This window comes from Mobula hypostoma, chromosome 2, assembly GCF_963921235.1.
Source record: "Mobula hypostoma chromosome 2, sMobHyp1.1, whole genome shotgun sequence".
Lineage (NCBI taxonomy): Eukaryota > Metazoa > Chordata > Chondrichthyes > Myliobatiformes > Myliobatidae > Mobula > Mobula hypostoma.
Window position 1 is genome coordinate 147,287,951 of NC_086098.1, and position 13,564 is coordinate 147,301,514.

Sequence of the window (13,564 nt, forward strand, 5' to 3'; positions counted from 1 at the left end):
TTGCTTTACTGACTTAAAAGCGTCCTCGGTTGTCAGCTTGTAGTTTCTATTGACTTTTAACACCTAGGTTGTGAATGGCGATTGATCTTACAAGTAAGGAATTCAAACATATACAATTTAGCAAGTGGTCAGTAGCTGTACTGATGAGCCAATTTTGTATAAAGATAGCAGTTTTCTGTCCTGGCTTCAGAATAGTGTGGTAACAGGGGTCACGCTGTTCCCCTTGTGCACTAGTAAAATAAAGAATGTTTGAGTCATAAGAGTGCATTTGTTCTGGGTTTGTTATTTTATTTTATTATTGGTGACAACAGGCACGTCGACTGAAAAAAAAATGGAGGGCTATATTGGAGGGAAGAGTTAGATTGGTCTTAGAGTAGGTTAAAAGGTCAGAACATTTTAGTTTATTTAGAGATACAGCACAGAAATAGCCCTTCTAGCCCTTCGAGCTGCACCCCCCAGCAAACCCGATTTAGTCCTAACCTAATCAAGGGACAATTTACAAAGGCCAGTTAACCTACTGGGTATGTCTTTTTACTGTGGAAAGAAACTGGAGGACCTGGTGAAAACCTACGCATTCCATGGGAAGGACGAGGCAGAGACTCTTTACAAAGAACGCTGGGATCCAATTCTGGACTCAGATCCCCCCCCCAAGGCTGTGATAAGATCTCGCTAACTGTTACGCTGCCGTGGCACCCCATATCCTGGCCCTGCATTCACATTGTGATTATTTGATAGGTGTCAGAAAAGCCTACAAAAAGTAGTGGACACAGCCCTGCCCACCCCAGGCAAAGCCCTGCCCACCATTGAGCACATCTACAAGGAGCGCTGACACAAGAAAGCAGTATCCACCATCAAGGACCCCAAACATCCAGGCTGTGCTCTCTTCTTGCTGCTGCCGTTGTGCAGGAGGTCCCACACCATCAGGGTTACCTCAACTCTGATTCCACTACTACAGAGTCACTTTCAAGGACTCGATAACTTATTTTCTCAGTATGATTTGTTTATCTGTGTTGGCACAGTTTGTCTCCTTTTGCACATTGGTTGTTTGTGTAGCTTTTCACTGATTTTATTGTATTTCTCTGTTCTATTGTGAATGCTTGGAGGAAAATGCATCTCTAGATAGTATAAGATTTCATGGATGTTTTTGGATAATAAATTTAAGTTGAACTTCAATGTCTTCTCTGACAGCAGCACGTAATTTCCTGACTTTGAGATTGGCACAGAGTGGAATTGCTCTTACACAAAAAGCTTCAGGAAGATAAACTTGATTGGTTTTCATAATTAGTTTGCAGGAAGTAATTTTTTAAAAACCGTTTGATGCAGGCAGATTCATGGATATCTCTACTGCAGAGGTCAGTGGGAATAAGTGAGCAGACAAGCTCACTAATGGGATTATTTAATCAGTTTTTTGTACGTGTCTGCATGATGTATTTTGGTCCTCTAGCATCAGTCAGTCAGCTGGTAGGTCAAGTTCATACTAAATATATTCACTTCAATTCGGCGGCATCCATGAAAGCAGCAAGTTCCCCTTTCGCAGCACTGCGCAGCTGATTCAAGATTTTACAATGTCATTTCCTGCACATGAGTATAAAGGGGAATGAAAAATTGTACTCCAGGTCTGATGCAACCCCAGAAAAAAACACAATAAGATTAGAAACATAACAATAAAAAAAAACAAATATAAATATGCAAGATAGCTTGTATACATACGAAAATTGAATGCCTATAATATGACGTTAGGCACAGAGGTGTCTGTACATAAGGTGACTGACAGGAAATGATAAACTAGTGGTTGTGGCAGAGGAGAGGGTTAGTGGGTGGAGATATTGATCAGCCTTGCTGCTTGGAGCAAGTAACTGTTTTTGAGTCTGGTGGTCCTGGTTTGCTACATCATTCCCTTTTTTTAAAAAAAAGGGTAATTTAAAATCCTCAAACACGAGGAATTCTGCAGATGCTGGAAATTCAAGCAACACATGTCAAAGTTGCTGGTGAACGCAGCAGGCCAGGCAGCATCTCTAGTAAGAGGTACAGTCGACATTTCAGGCTGAGACCCTTAAAAATCCTGTCTGTTTACTTTTGGGACTGTTTTTAAGGAGGTTCTGGACGAATAGTATACACATCCTATTTACTTTCATTGAACAATTCATGAACATTTAATACTGCAGTTTTGATTGCCATACATTTAAGAATACACTTAAGAAATTTCTTTTGCCAGAGGATGGTGAATCTGAAATTTATTGCCATAGATGGCTGTGGAGTCTAAATCATTGGGGATATTTAAAACAAAGGTTGAAAGGTTCTTAATTAGTCAGGGCATGAAAGGTTATGGGGATAATAAATTAGCCATGATGGAATGGCAGAGCGGATTTGATACACCAAATGGCCTAATTCTGCTCCTGTGTCTTATGGTCATAACATCTAATAATTATATTTTCCCTTATGCCTTGATTATGTAAAAATAAGATATGTCTGTGACGCGACCTTCTGTATTCCTTCTAGGCTAAGACCATGTTGTTAGAGCGTATAGATAACTATGTAAAAGAGAAGATCCACTTGGCTGCAGAGGCTATATCAAAATCAGCGGTTGAGAAAATTAATGATGGTGATGTAATTCTGGTTTATGCATGGTAAGTGACTCTAAATAACGCAACTTTCCAGCATCTGCAGAATTCCTACCAGCAGCTACAGCAAACATTGGTGCCATCTTACAGGAAATGAAAAATAGTTTACTTACTAAGAGTGCTCCATTTTCATAAATGTGCTCTTGCCCTGCACTTTCTCGGTACTGTAACTCTTTATTCTGCACTGTTGTTCTCTTCATTTTAAAGATGAACATTAGTTTTATTTGTCACATGTACATCAGATGCAGTGAAATGTGTCATTTGCATCAACGACCAACACAGTTCATGGACTGGGGGGAACCCACAAGTGTCACTGCACATTCTGGCACCGACATGGCATGCCCACAACTTACCTGTATGTCTTTGGAATGTGAGAGGAAATTGGAGCAGGCAGAGGAAACGTACGTAGTCTCAGAGAGTGAATAAACACCTTACAAACAGCATGGAGATCATGCAAATATTTTTCACTGTATCTCAGTACATGTGACAGTAATAAACTAGTTCAGTAGTTCCATTTAATATCAAAGAACGTACACAATGTACAGCCTGAAGTTCTTGTTCTTCACAGACATCCACGAAAACAGAAGAATGCCCCAAAGAATGAGTGACAGTAAAGCATGTTAGAACCCCAAAGCCCCCCTTCTCCCCCCTCCCACGTACAAGCAGCAGCAAAACAATGGCCCTCTCTTCCCCCACTTACTTCAGCATTAAAAGCATCAGCACCCTCCCCTGTCAAGCAAGCAATAGCAAAGCCCCAATAAAGACCATAATCTGCAGTACAACGGGAACTAATAGTTCACCGGACAACTCAACATACCACAGGCTTGATCTGTACCTGATAAAGGGACAGAGGTGTCACACTTTCACAGCGAGAGGGGGTACCAACAAAAACAAGCAACTCACTCATTTACTGTATTAAAGTATGCTGCATCACTTTTTTCTGAGTTCTCCAACTTTAGAATCGGCAACAAACCACCCCCCCCACCCACCAATGAGAGAGAGAGAGAGCCATTGGAGTACAGAGCTCCTGAAAGCTGATCTGCTGTTCCTGATAGTCCTTTTTCTCCTGTGATGCTTCAGTTTGCGGCAACAACATAGAATCAGCTCGTCCCCAGGGCTGCAAGGGCTCGGAACTCCAAAGGCACATTCGTCTTCTAGGCTGTGTCCTTGGAATATCGAAAAACAGCCAGTCAGTGAGCCCTGAGAGCAAGGACCAACATCGTAAAGTTCCAAAGTTAGAGTGCCAACTAGTTAACCTATTTTACCATATTTTAATACATTTTCTCACTTTAGATTTTAGTACACATTAGAATCGGTCCTCCCTCCCCCCATCACTATTTATGAACAACATCAATCATGGAACAGTACAATACAGGAACAGGCCCTTCGGCCCACAGTGTTGTACTGAACCAGTTAAATCAGTAATCAAATGGATAACTAAGCTAATACCATCTGCCTAGACAATGTCCTTATCCTTCCATTTTCCTCACATTCATGTGTCTGTCTGAACATCTCACAAAAGCACCTGATGTACCAGCCTCTGCTACCCCGGGCAGTACATTCCAGGCACCCACTACTCTTTGTGTGTTTTTTTAGAAAAGCAAGCTTTCTCCTCGCATCTCCTTTGTTATTATCTTCTCCCCCCCCCCCCATTTTACATGCATGCCTTCTGGTATTTAGAATTTCAATCTTGGAAAAAGATATTGTCTGTCAAGTCTATCTATGCCTCTCAATCTTATAAACCTCTATCAGATCTCCGCTCAGCCTCCACTGCTCCAGAAAAAACAACCCAAGTTTGTCCAACCTCATTATAGCATAGTCCCTGTAATCCAGACAGCATCTTGGTGAACCTTTTCTTCATCCTCTCCAAAGCCTTGACAGCTTTCTTATTATGTTCTTCAGTGTTACTGAATTGTACGTTGCATACCGATGCCTCAAATTGAGTTCTCTTTTTAAGGAGGTTTTAATTTGTTCAGTTCTTCCTTAGTAAACTCCATTCTTTGTGATGCTCATAAACGTAAGAAGTTCAAGGTTGTAGTGGTGGACAGCCGGCCTAAACTCGAAGGAAGAGAGACCCTCCGGAAACTAGTTAAAAACGGGATTCATTGCACCTATGTTCTGATTGGTGCTTTGGCCTACATTCTGCCAGAGGTATGCTTTTAAATTCCCTGGTATCTTTTTTCTAATTACTGGCCTATCGTGAAAAGCTGGTTTCAGAAAATGGAATTCTACTTTTACTTCAGTACGGATGAACATAGGCAAATGTAGAAGAAAGTAAAACACCTCTACATTTAACTTATCCAGTTGGTGATGCTAAAATATTTGGCATATCAGGCAACTTCAGGGAAACAGAGTTAATAAGACCCATCATCGGAAATAGCAAGGAGATTAAATAAGTTCATTTTGATTGGAGAAGACGAGTAGAGTTGATTGATAGAACAGAAATAACGCTTGGATTGGTTGAAACTTGTATTCCTGTGCGAGAGGTTTAGAGGGTCACAAAGAAATGTGAAACAGCACACAAATGGAGAAGGGGAAAGTGGTTGCTGTCACAAACACATTACTTATATCAAAAGTGGCCACTTCTGATATAGAGGGAGAAGGTTAGTTCTTGGAAGGTGGAATACAATATTGAGTCAAAATGAATCTATAGTTTGGCATATTTAAGTTCTCCATAGTTTGCTTCTCAGAAGTTTTCTTGGGCCTTAGGTGTTGCTTTGGGGTCTCTTGAGTGAACTTACAAAGATTGTGATTTCAAACCAGAGAAGAATATTGGGAGGCTCATGTTAGGCAGTGCATCTGTGTATTCAGTGAGCAACACGGGTGGGGGGGGGGGGCGTTAAAAAAAAAGGCAGGAAAGAATAAAAATGTCTAGAAAACAAGATATGCTAGTATGAACAACTGGACTTGTAGAAAGGGGAATGCACAGGTTGTAAGAAGTATAATGGAGAAACATAGAACCAAACGAAGGTACAGTAAATTACCTCATTTACCAATTTGATTCATTCAAAGAAATAATTCAAACTTCTGAAGTTTGTGATTTCAACATTTGGTAGAATTTTGGATAATTATATGGACAAGAGGAGTATGGAGGGATGTGGTCCAGTAGCACGTCAGTGGGACTATGCAGTATAGTAGTTCAGCATTGGCCTGTTTCAGTGCTGTAGTGCTCTATGCCTCCAAAACCAGAAACAAGTGAAAGTAGAGAGAGGAAGATGAGCTGAGTGAGTGTTGTTTTTTTTAATTCTTTGACTTTATTTAAAATCTCAGCTATCAGACTATCATTAAGTTCATAACATAGACTGAAAAATGTATAAAAAATAATGTACAGTACACTTTTTTGTGGTTGATGAAGTTTGTTCAGGACTCAGTGTAAAAGTTCTGCCATGCATGACAGGAATTAATTGAGATGATTTTGGTTTTTATTTTCTTTGTCGTTTTCTGCTCAGGTCTCTAAGGTGTTCTTAGGAGCCCACGCCCTTCTTGCTAATGGTTATGTGATGTCACGTGTGGGAACGTCACAAATAGCTCTTTTGGCAAAAGCGTATAATGTGCCAGTCCTGGTGTGCTGTGAAACGCACAAGTTTTGTGAAAGAGTTCAGACAGATTCGTTTGTATCAAATGAACTGGGTAAGTAGTTTTCCAACCTGTTCTTTGAACAAGGAAGATGTGACAACATCAAGTTCAAATTTATTTGTTATTTTAACTATACACGTGTACACTGTCAAACAAAACAGTGTCTCCTCCCAGACCAAGGTGCACAACGCAGTGCATGTAACTCACACGCAACACATAAAGTAATACAGCCACAAGTAAATAATAAGGTGCATTGACGACACAAGTTAAAAAGTAAACAGTATATTGCTACTGCTGCCAGAAGCGCCAGGCTCAGTTTCATACGTACTAAGAGCTTGCTGATATTGTCTTGCAAGTGTTTGAGGGAAGATCAGTTCGCTAATAAGTTGTGTGTTAAAATGTAAGTAATGCTTTCTTTAGGAATCTGCTTCTGCTGAATGCATTAGGGTTCTGTCTCAAACTGCCATTGCTCTCACTGAAAGAATAAATGGGAATTGCCCTTCGCTTGATAAGAGTTTGGAAAGGGAATTGCTGGGGTCTGAAGTTAAAATAAATCTGCCCTTTAGGCTGTATACTAAGCATAAAAAGTTTCTACTTTAATCTTGTGAGAACTGAAGGACTCTAAAGTGAACATCTTAAAAAGATAACAAAGGAATTGTCTTCCCCGTCTCAAACATAATTAATGAACCACTTTCAGAAAAACCTGCCAACCAGATCAGGGGCGCTAGCCATCCCACCATTGTGGACATCTTTAAAATGCGATACCTAAAGAAGGTGACATCAATCTTTATGGACCAGGACATGCTCTCTTCTCATTACTACCATCAAGGAGGATGTACCGGGCCCTGAAGGCACACACTCAGCATTTTAGGAACAGCTTTTTCCCCCTCTGTCATCAGATTCCTGAATGGTCCATAAACATTACCTCACCATTTTGTTCTCCTTTTTCACTCCTTATTATCTTTATATATATTTCTTAGTATAGTTTATAGTGTATTTTATGTATTGCATTGTACTGCTGCAGCTAATAGTCAGCGATAATAAACCTGACTCTGATTCACTTTCTGTTGTGCTTGTTTTGGTTCGTGACATTACCACTGCTCTATATTTTAAATTATACTTTGTGGATTATGCCAATCACCCAAGCAGTAAAAGTCACCACTCATTAGTTATAGATTCCTTTCACTTGTAGAGTTGGGTTTGAATCCAGGTCTGTCTGTTAAGAAAACTATTGATTTTAAGCTCAGCTGAGCTCTGAGAGGTAGGATGTTTTACCAGAGTTGGTCAGTGGTGAACATAGAACATAGAAATCTACAACACATTACAGGTCCTTCGGCCCACAATGTTGTGCCGACCATGTAACCTACTCTAGAAACTGCCTAGAATTTCCCTCCTGCATAGCCCTCTATTTTTCTAAGCTCCATGTACCTATCTAAGAGGCTATTGTATCCACTTCCAGCACCACCGCTGCCGGCAGTGTATTCCACATACCCACCACACTCTTGTGGAAAAACTTACCCCTGGCATTCCCTCAATACCTGTTTCTAAGAACCTTGATTATCTATGCCCCCCGTGTTAGCCATTTCAGCCCTGGGAAAAAGCCTCTGCTGCTGACCAATTCCTAACAAGCTTCATCACTGCCTGGTCTGGAAACTGTAATGCGGCGGACAGGAATGCTCTACAACAGGTAGTCAAAACTTCCCAACGAATCACTGATGCCAGCGTACCCATCAGGAAGGATGTATATACAGAAAGGTGTTGGAAAAGGGCCAATAAAATCCCACCCACCCTGCTCATGGACTGTTTGTCCCACTCCCATTAGGGAGGAAGCTACATAGCATCCGTGCTTGGACTGCCAGTCTCAAAATTAGTTACTTTCCCTAAGCAGTAAGGCTGACTGACACCTTGACCCACTAACCCAACCCACCACTACTTTATACTTTCCTGTCAGTCACCCTATGTTCAGACACTCCTGTGTCTAGTGTCACTATAGATATACAATCAATCTAAGTATATAAGCTGTCTTTTGTATTTTTACTTACTGTATTTTTAATTATTGTATTCTTTATGTTGTGTTTTTTTCAGTCACACCGGATCTGGAGTTATAATCATTTTGTTCTCCTTTTCATCTAGATGCTACTCCTTTGCCTTTCATGGCTTTCATTTCTGTTGATCTCCATGTATACAATGCACTCCACTTCTTAAAAGATGTGGTGTTCTCATTGACTATTCTATACTGGACACTAGACACTAGAATACTACAGCACAGTACAGGCCCTTCAGCCCTCGATGTTGTGCCGACCCATATATTCTTTAAAAAAAGTACTAAACCCACGCTAGAGGGATAGTATCACGGCTATAGAAAGGGAGGACGCTGCAGAGGGAGTGTCCACTGAGTCGGTGTGGGTGGAAGTCAGAAATAGGAAGGGATCAATCACTGTGCTGGGAGTAGTCTATAGGCCCCCAAATAGCCCTCGGGACACCGAGGAGCAGATAAGCAGGCTGATTTTAGAATGGTGCAGGAAATACAGGGTTATACTTATGGGTGATTTCAACTTCCCTCATATTGGACTGTTACCTCCTGTCTGCAATGGGGATAGATGGGGCTGAATTTGTCAGGTGTGTTCAAGAAGGATTCCTGACACAGTATGTGGACCGGCCAACGAGAGGAGGGGCCATACTGGATCTAGTTCTGAGTAATGAACCTGGTCTAGAAGACTCGTACGGCCAGATTTGGGAACAGCTTCTTTCCAACTGTGATAAGACTGCTGAACGGATCCTGACCCGGATCCGGGCTGTACCCTCTAAATATCCAGGCCTGCCTCCTGGTTTTTTTTTTTGCACTACCTTACTTTCCCTTTTCTATTTTCTATTTATGATTTATAATTTAAATTTTTAATATTTACTATCGATTTGTAATCCAAGGAGCGCGAAGCGCAGAATCAAATATCGCTGTGATGATTGTACGCTCTAGTATCAATTGTTCGGTGACATAAAGTAAAGTAAACTCAAGTGGCGGACCTCTTGGTGGGGGGAGCATTTTGGTGAGAGTGATCACAACTCCCTTAGCTTCAGCATAGCTATGGAAAAGGATAAAAACAGACAAAATGGGAAAGTGCTTAACTGGAGAAGGGCTAACTATGAAGGGATGATGCAGGAACTAGCGAGAGTAAATTGGCTGACGAAACACGTGAGGCAACTCATCAAGAGGAAGAAGGAAGCATATCTTAGAAGCAGGAAGCAGGAGGGGCTCATGAGAAATATAGGGTAGCCAGGAAGGAGCTTAAGCAAGGACTTAGGAGAGCTCGAAGGGGGCATGAGAAGGCCTCGGCATGTAGGATTAAGGAGAACCCCAAGGTGTTCTATTCATATGTGAAGAACAAAAGGATTACAAGAATGAAGGTGGGGCCGCTAAAGGATAAAGAAGGCAACAAGTGCCTGGAGGTGGAGGAAGTTGGGGAGGTCCTAAATGAATACTTTGCTTCAGTATTCACAAGTGAAAAGGACCTTGATCAGGGTGAGATCGAAATAGAACAGGCCTGTGTGCTGGACAATGTGGAGATTAAGGAAGAAGAAGTGTTGGATCTTCTTAAAAACATCAAGATTGATAAGTCCCCAGGGTTGGACATGATGTACCCCAGGCTGCTGTGGGAAGTGAGAGAAGAGATCGCTGGAGCAGTAGCTATGATCTTTGAATCCTCTTTGGCTGCAGGGGAGGTGCCGGAGGATTGGAGAATGGCAAATGTAGTTCCCTTGTTTAAAAAAGGTAATAGGGAGAATCCTGGGAGCTATAGATCTTACCTCGGTGGTCTGCAAACTTTTGGAAAGGATTTTTAAGGATAGGTTCTACGAGCATTTGGAGAAGTACAGTCTACTCAAGGATAGTCAACATGGCTTTGTGAAGGGAAGGTCGTGCCTCACGAGCCTAACTGAGTTTTATGAAGAGGTAACAAAAGAAATTGATGAGGGTAGGGTGGTAGATGTGGTCTACATCAGGGGTCCCCAACCTTTTTTGCATTGCGGACCGGTTTAATATTAACAATATTCTTGCGGACTGGCCGACCCCGGGGGTGGGGGGGGGGGGGGGCGGTGGTAGGGTTGCTACCGGACAAGAGTTAGCAGTCAAATACGTTGTGTTTACCCCGAGCAGACTACAATGACCATGACGCCTTGTGTGGGCAGCAGTGCGCATGCGTAACTTGCGCATGTGTGTACCTTCCGATTTTTTTCTACAAATCCTCTTTGACGATTCTGTATCGGGGGGGGGGGGGGGGTGTTAATCACAACCGGAATATAGGTGATAACGGCTAATACACTTAATTTCGTTACTAAAAAGTTTTATCTAACAAATTTAATATTAAACACACAGCGCATATTTTCCTCACATGAATATAGTGAGAAGTCAATTATCTGGAGAGGACAGGGAAGCTTGAAGAAAGTGTTGAAGGAACTTTCAGTAGAAGTGGTAGAGGCAGGTTCGATATTACCATTTAAAGAAAAATTGAATAGGTATATGGACAGGAAAGGAATGGAGGGTTATGGGCTGAATCTATTCCGCAATTTAGTTTTCTGCATTCATTGCAGAGATACGTTGGAAATGGAAGCAACGTTTTCAGTTCTTTCGTGGCTATCTCAGGATACTTAGCCTTGACTTTGATCGAGAATACCAGTAGAGATGCTATGTCAAACATACTTTTCAGCCCGCCGTCATTTGCAAGCTCGAGGAGTTGATCTCCTTCCCGTGCTGACATGGATGACGCGCGGGTAATGACCCCGCTTGCGTTCAGGCTCAACAGTGGACGTGGCAGGGAATGAGGAAAGGTGCAGCTGACTCGTATCGTTTCCTCGCGGCCCAGTAGCGCATACTCTGCGGCCCGGTGGTTGGAGACCGCTGGTCTACATGGATTTTAGCAAGGCATTTGACAAGGTCCCCGACGAGAGATTCATCCAGAAAGTCATGAGGCATGGGATCAGTGGAACCTTGGCTGTTTGGATAAAAAATTGGCTTACAGGAAGAAAGCAGAGGGTAGTAGTGGAAGGAAAATGTTCTGCCTGGAGGTCAATGACTAGTGGAGTGCTGCAAGGATCTGTGCTGGGAGCCCTGCTCTTTATGATTTTTATAAATGACCTGGACGAAGAGGTGGAAGGATGGGTGAGTAAGTTTGCGGATGACACGAGGATTGGAGGAGTTGTGGATGGAGCTGTAGGTTTTCAGAGGTTACAAGAGGATATAGACAGGATGCAGAGCTGGGCAGAAAAGTGGCAGATGGAGTTCAATCCAGATAAGTGTGAGGTGATGCATTTTGGAAGGACAAACCAGAAGGCTGAGTACAGTGTTAATGGTCGGTTACTTAAGAGTGTGGATGAACAGAGGGACCTTGGGGTTCAAATCCACACATCCCTCAAGGTCGCTGCACAAATTGATAGGATGGTTAAGAAGGCCTATGGGATGCTAGGCTTCATTAATAGGGGGATTGAGTTCAAGAGAAGAGAGGTCACGTTGCAACTCTACAAATCTCTGGTGAGAACACACTTTATTGTGTTCAGTTCTGGTCACCTCATTATAGGAAGGATGTGGAAGCTATGGAGATGGTGCAGAGGAGATTTTCCAGGAGGTTGCCTGGATTGGAAAACAAGTCTTATGAGGCAAGATTAGCAGAGCTGGGACTTTTCTCTTTGGAGCGTTGAAGGATGAGAGGGGACTTGATAGAGGTCTACAAGATTATGAGAGGCATAGATAGGGTGGGTAGCCAGTACCTGTTTCCCAGGGCACGAATAGCAAACACCAGAGGGCATATAGACAAAGTCAAGGGAGGGAAGTTTAGGGGAGACATCAGGGTAAGTTTTTTACACAGAAGGTTGTGGGTGCCTGGAATGACTTGCCAGGGATGGTGGTGGATTAGGGGTATTTAAGAGCCTCTTGGACAGGCACGTGGATGAAAGAAAAATAGAGGGATACCTACCATATCGTTGCTGGCCCTTTGGAATGTGGGAGCAACACTCAAAATCAGTACTCAGTTGAAAAGTGTCCTTAGAAAGCTTTTGCTTTCCTCTCTGTAGCCAGTTTAGGTCACAGTGTGAAAATCTGATCTTGTCACCTGTGCATACAGAAGTATCAGATTATTATCCTTAGTGCTGTCAGGCCAGTTGTGTCCTGACAGACAAATGTGCCTATGGATTCTTTTTAGTCCTTAAGATGGATCTCAGCCCAAAATGTCAACTGTTTATTCCTCTTCACAGATGCTGCCTGACCTGCTGAGTTCCTCCCGAATTTTGTGTGTGTTTCCAGATCTGCCAAATCTCTTGTGTTTATAATGTGCTTATAGTTCAGTATGGTTTAAATAGGATAGATTTTTTTCCCATTGAATTATTTTCAGTGAAAAGTCAGTGTTGCAATTGGATGTTCTAATAAGGAAGACTTGTGCTGATAAGCCTTTCATGACATAGAGAAGTGTCAGTTTAGCCAGAGGATGGTGAGTCTTTGAAACTCATTGCCACAGACAGTTGTGGAGGCCAAGTCATTGAGTATATTTAAGGTAGAGGTTAATAAGTTCTTCATTAAGGTTATGGGGAGAAGGCAGGAGAATGGGGTTGAAAGGGATAATAAATCAGCCATGATGGAATGGTGGAGAAGATCCGATGGGCTAAACAGCCTAATTCTGCTCTTGTATCTTATGGTCTTGGCACTGCTGGGGATCTGAAAATGATTAATGACTGATGCAGTACAATTATGTGCAGTTTAACCATCACATTAAATTTTCAAAATGCTCTGTTGCAGATGACCCTGATGACCTTTTGATGACCCGGGATGGAAGAACCCCTCTTCGGAACTGGCAGGAGAATCCAAAACTGCGCCTTCTGAATTTGGTATACGATGTGACGCCACCTGACTTTGTTGATTTGGTAATCACAGACTTGGGGATGATCCCTTGTACCTCAGTACCAGTCGTACTGCGTGTAAAGAATGTGGAATATTAAGACTTTGAAGCCGCTTGGTGGATGGAACTAAACAGCAATGTTTTCTCTGGCATGTAATAATAAAGTTATTCTATTCACGCTTGTGTGCTTCTGTGGACAAAGATGATTAAGCATTTTGCTGAGATAAAGACGTATATTTCCACATAATTGTGTCTCCTCTCAGAAGATATTTCTTACCCATCCTCCTCACTGATTCACTGATCTGTGGGTGAGAGGACAGACTGGAACAGTAATACTATTGCAGGTTAACTTTGCACATTGCACAAGGTGAGTGAGTCAATCCCATCATACATTACATTAACATACTCTTGCAATTAACTGATACTGGCATTTAATGAAAAAATTCCAGTGTATCAGAGAGCCCCGTCGTTCAAAGGAGAATGAAATAG

The 13,564-nt window shown here is 42.2% G+C and overlaps 1 protein-coding gene across 2 annotated transcripts in view; it reads left to right on the forward strand.

Annotated features, from left to right (window-relative positions):
- Positions 1–13,252, forward strand: part of eif2b4 (eukaryotic translation initiation factor 2B, subunit 4 delta) — a 65,916-nt gene extending 52,664 nt beyond the window's left edge. For both annotated transcript variants that reach the window (XM_063040861.1, XM_063040860.1), the window contains exons 10-13: positions 2,500–2,627; positions 4,598–4,772; positions 6,071–6,251; positions 12,976–13,252. In XM_063040861.1, the coding sequence (XP_062896931.1) occupies positions 2,500–2,627; positions 4,598–4,772; positions 6,071–6,251; positions 12,976–13,175 (684 nt within the window). In that variant the 3' untranslated portion in view covers positions 13,176–13,252. The remainder of the gene's footprint in view (positions 1–2,499; positions 2,628–4,597; positions 4,773–6,070; positions 6,252–12,975) is intronic.
- The last annotated feature ends 312 nt before the right edge of the window (positions 13,253–13,564 follow it).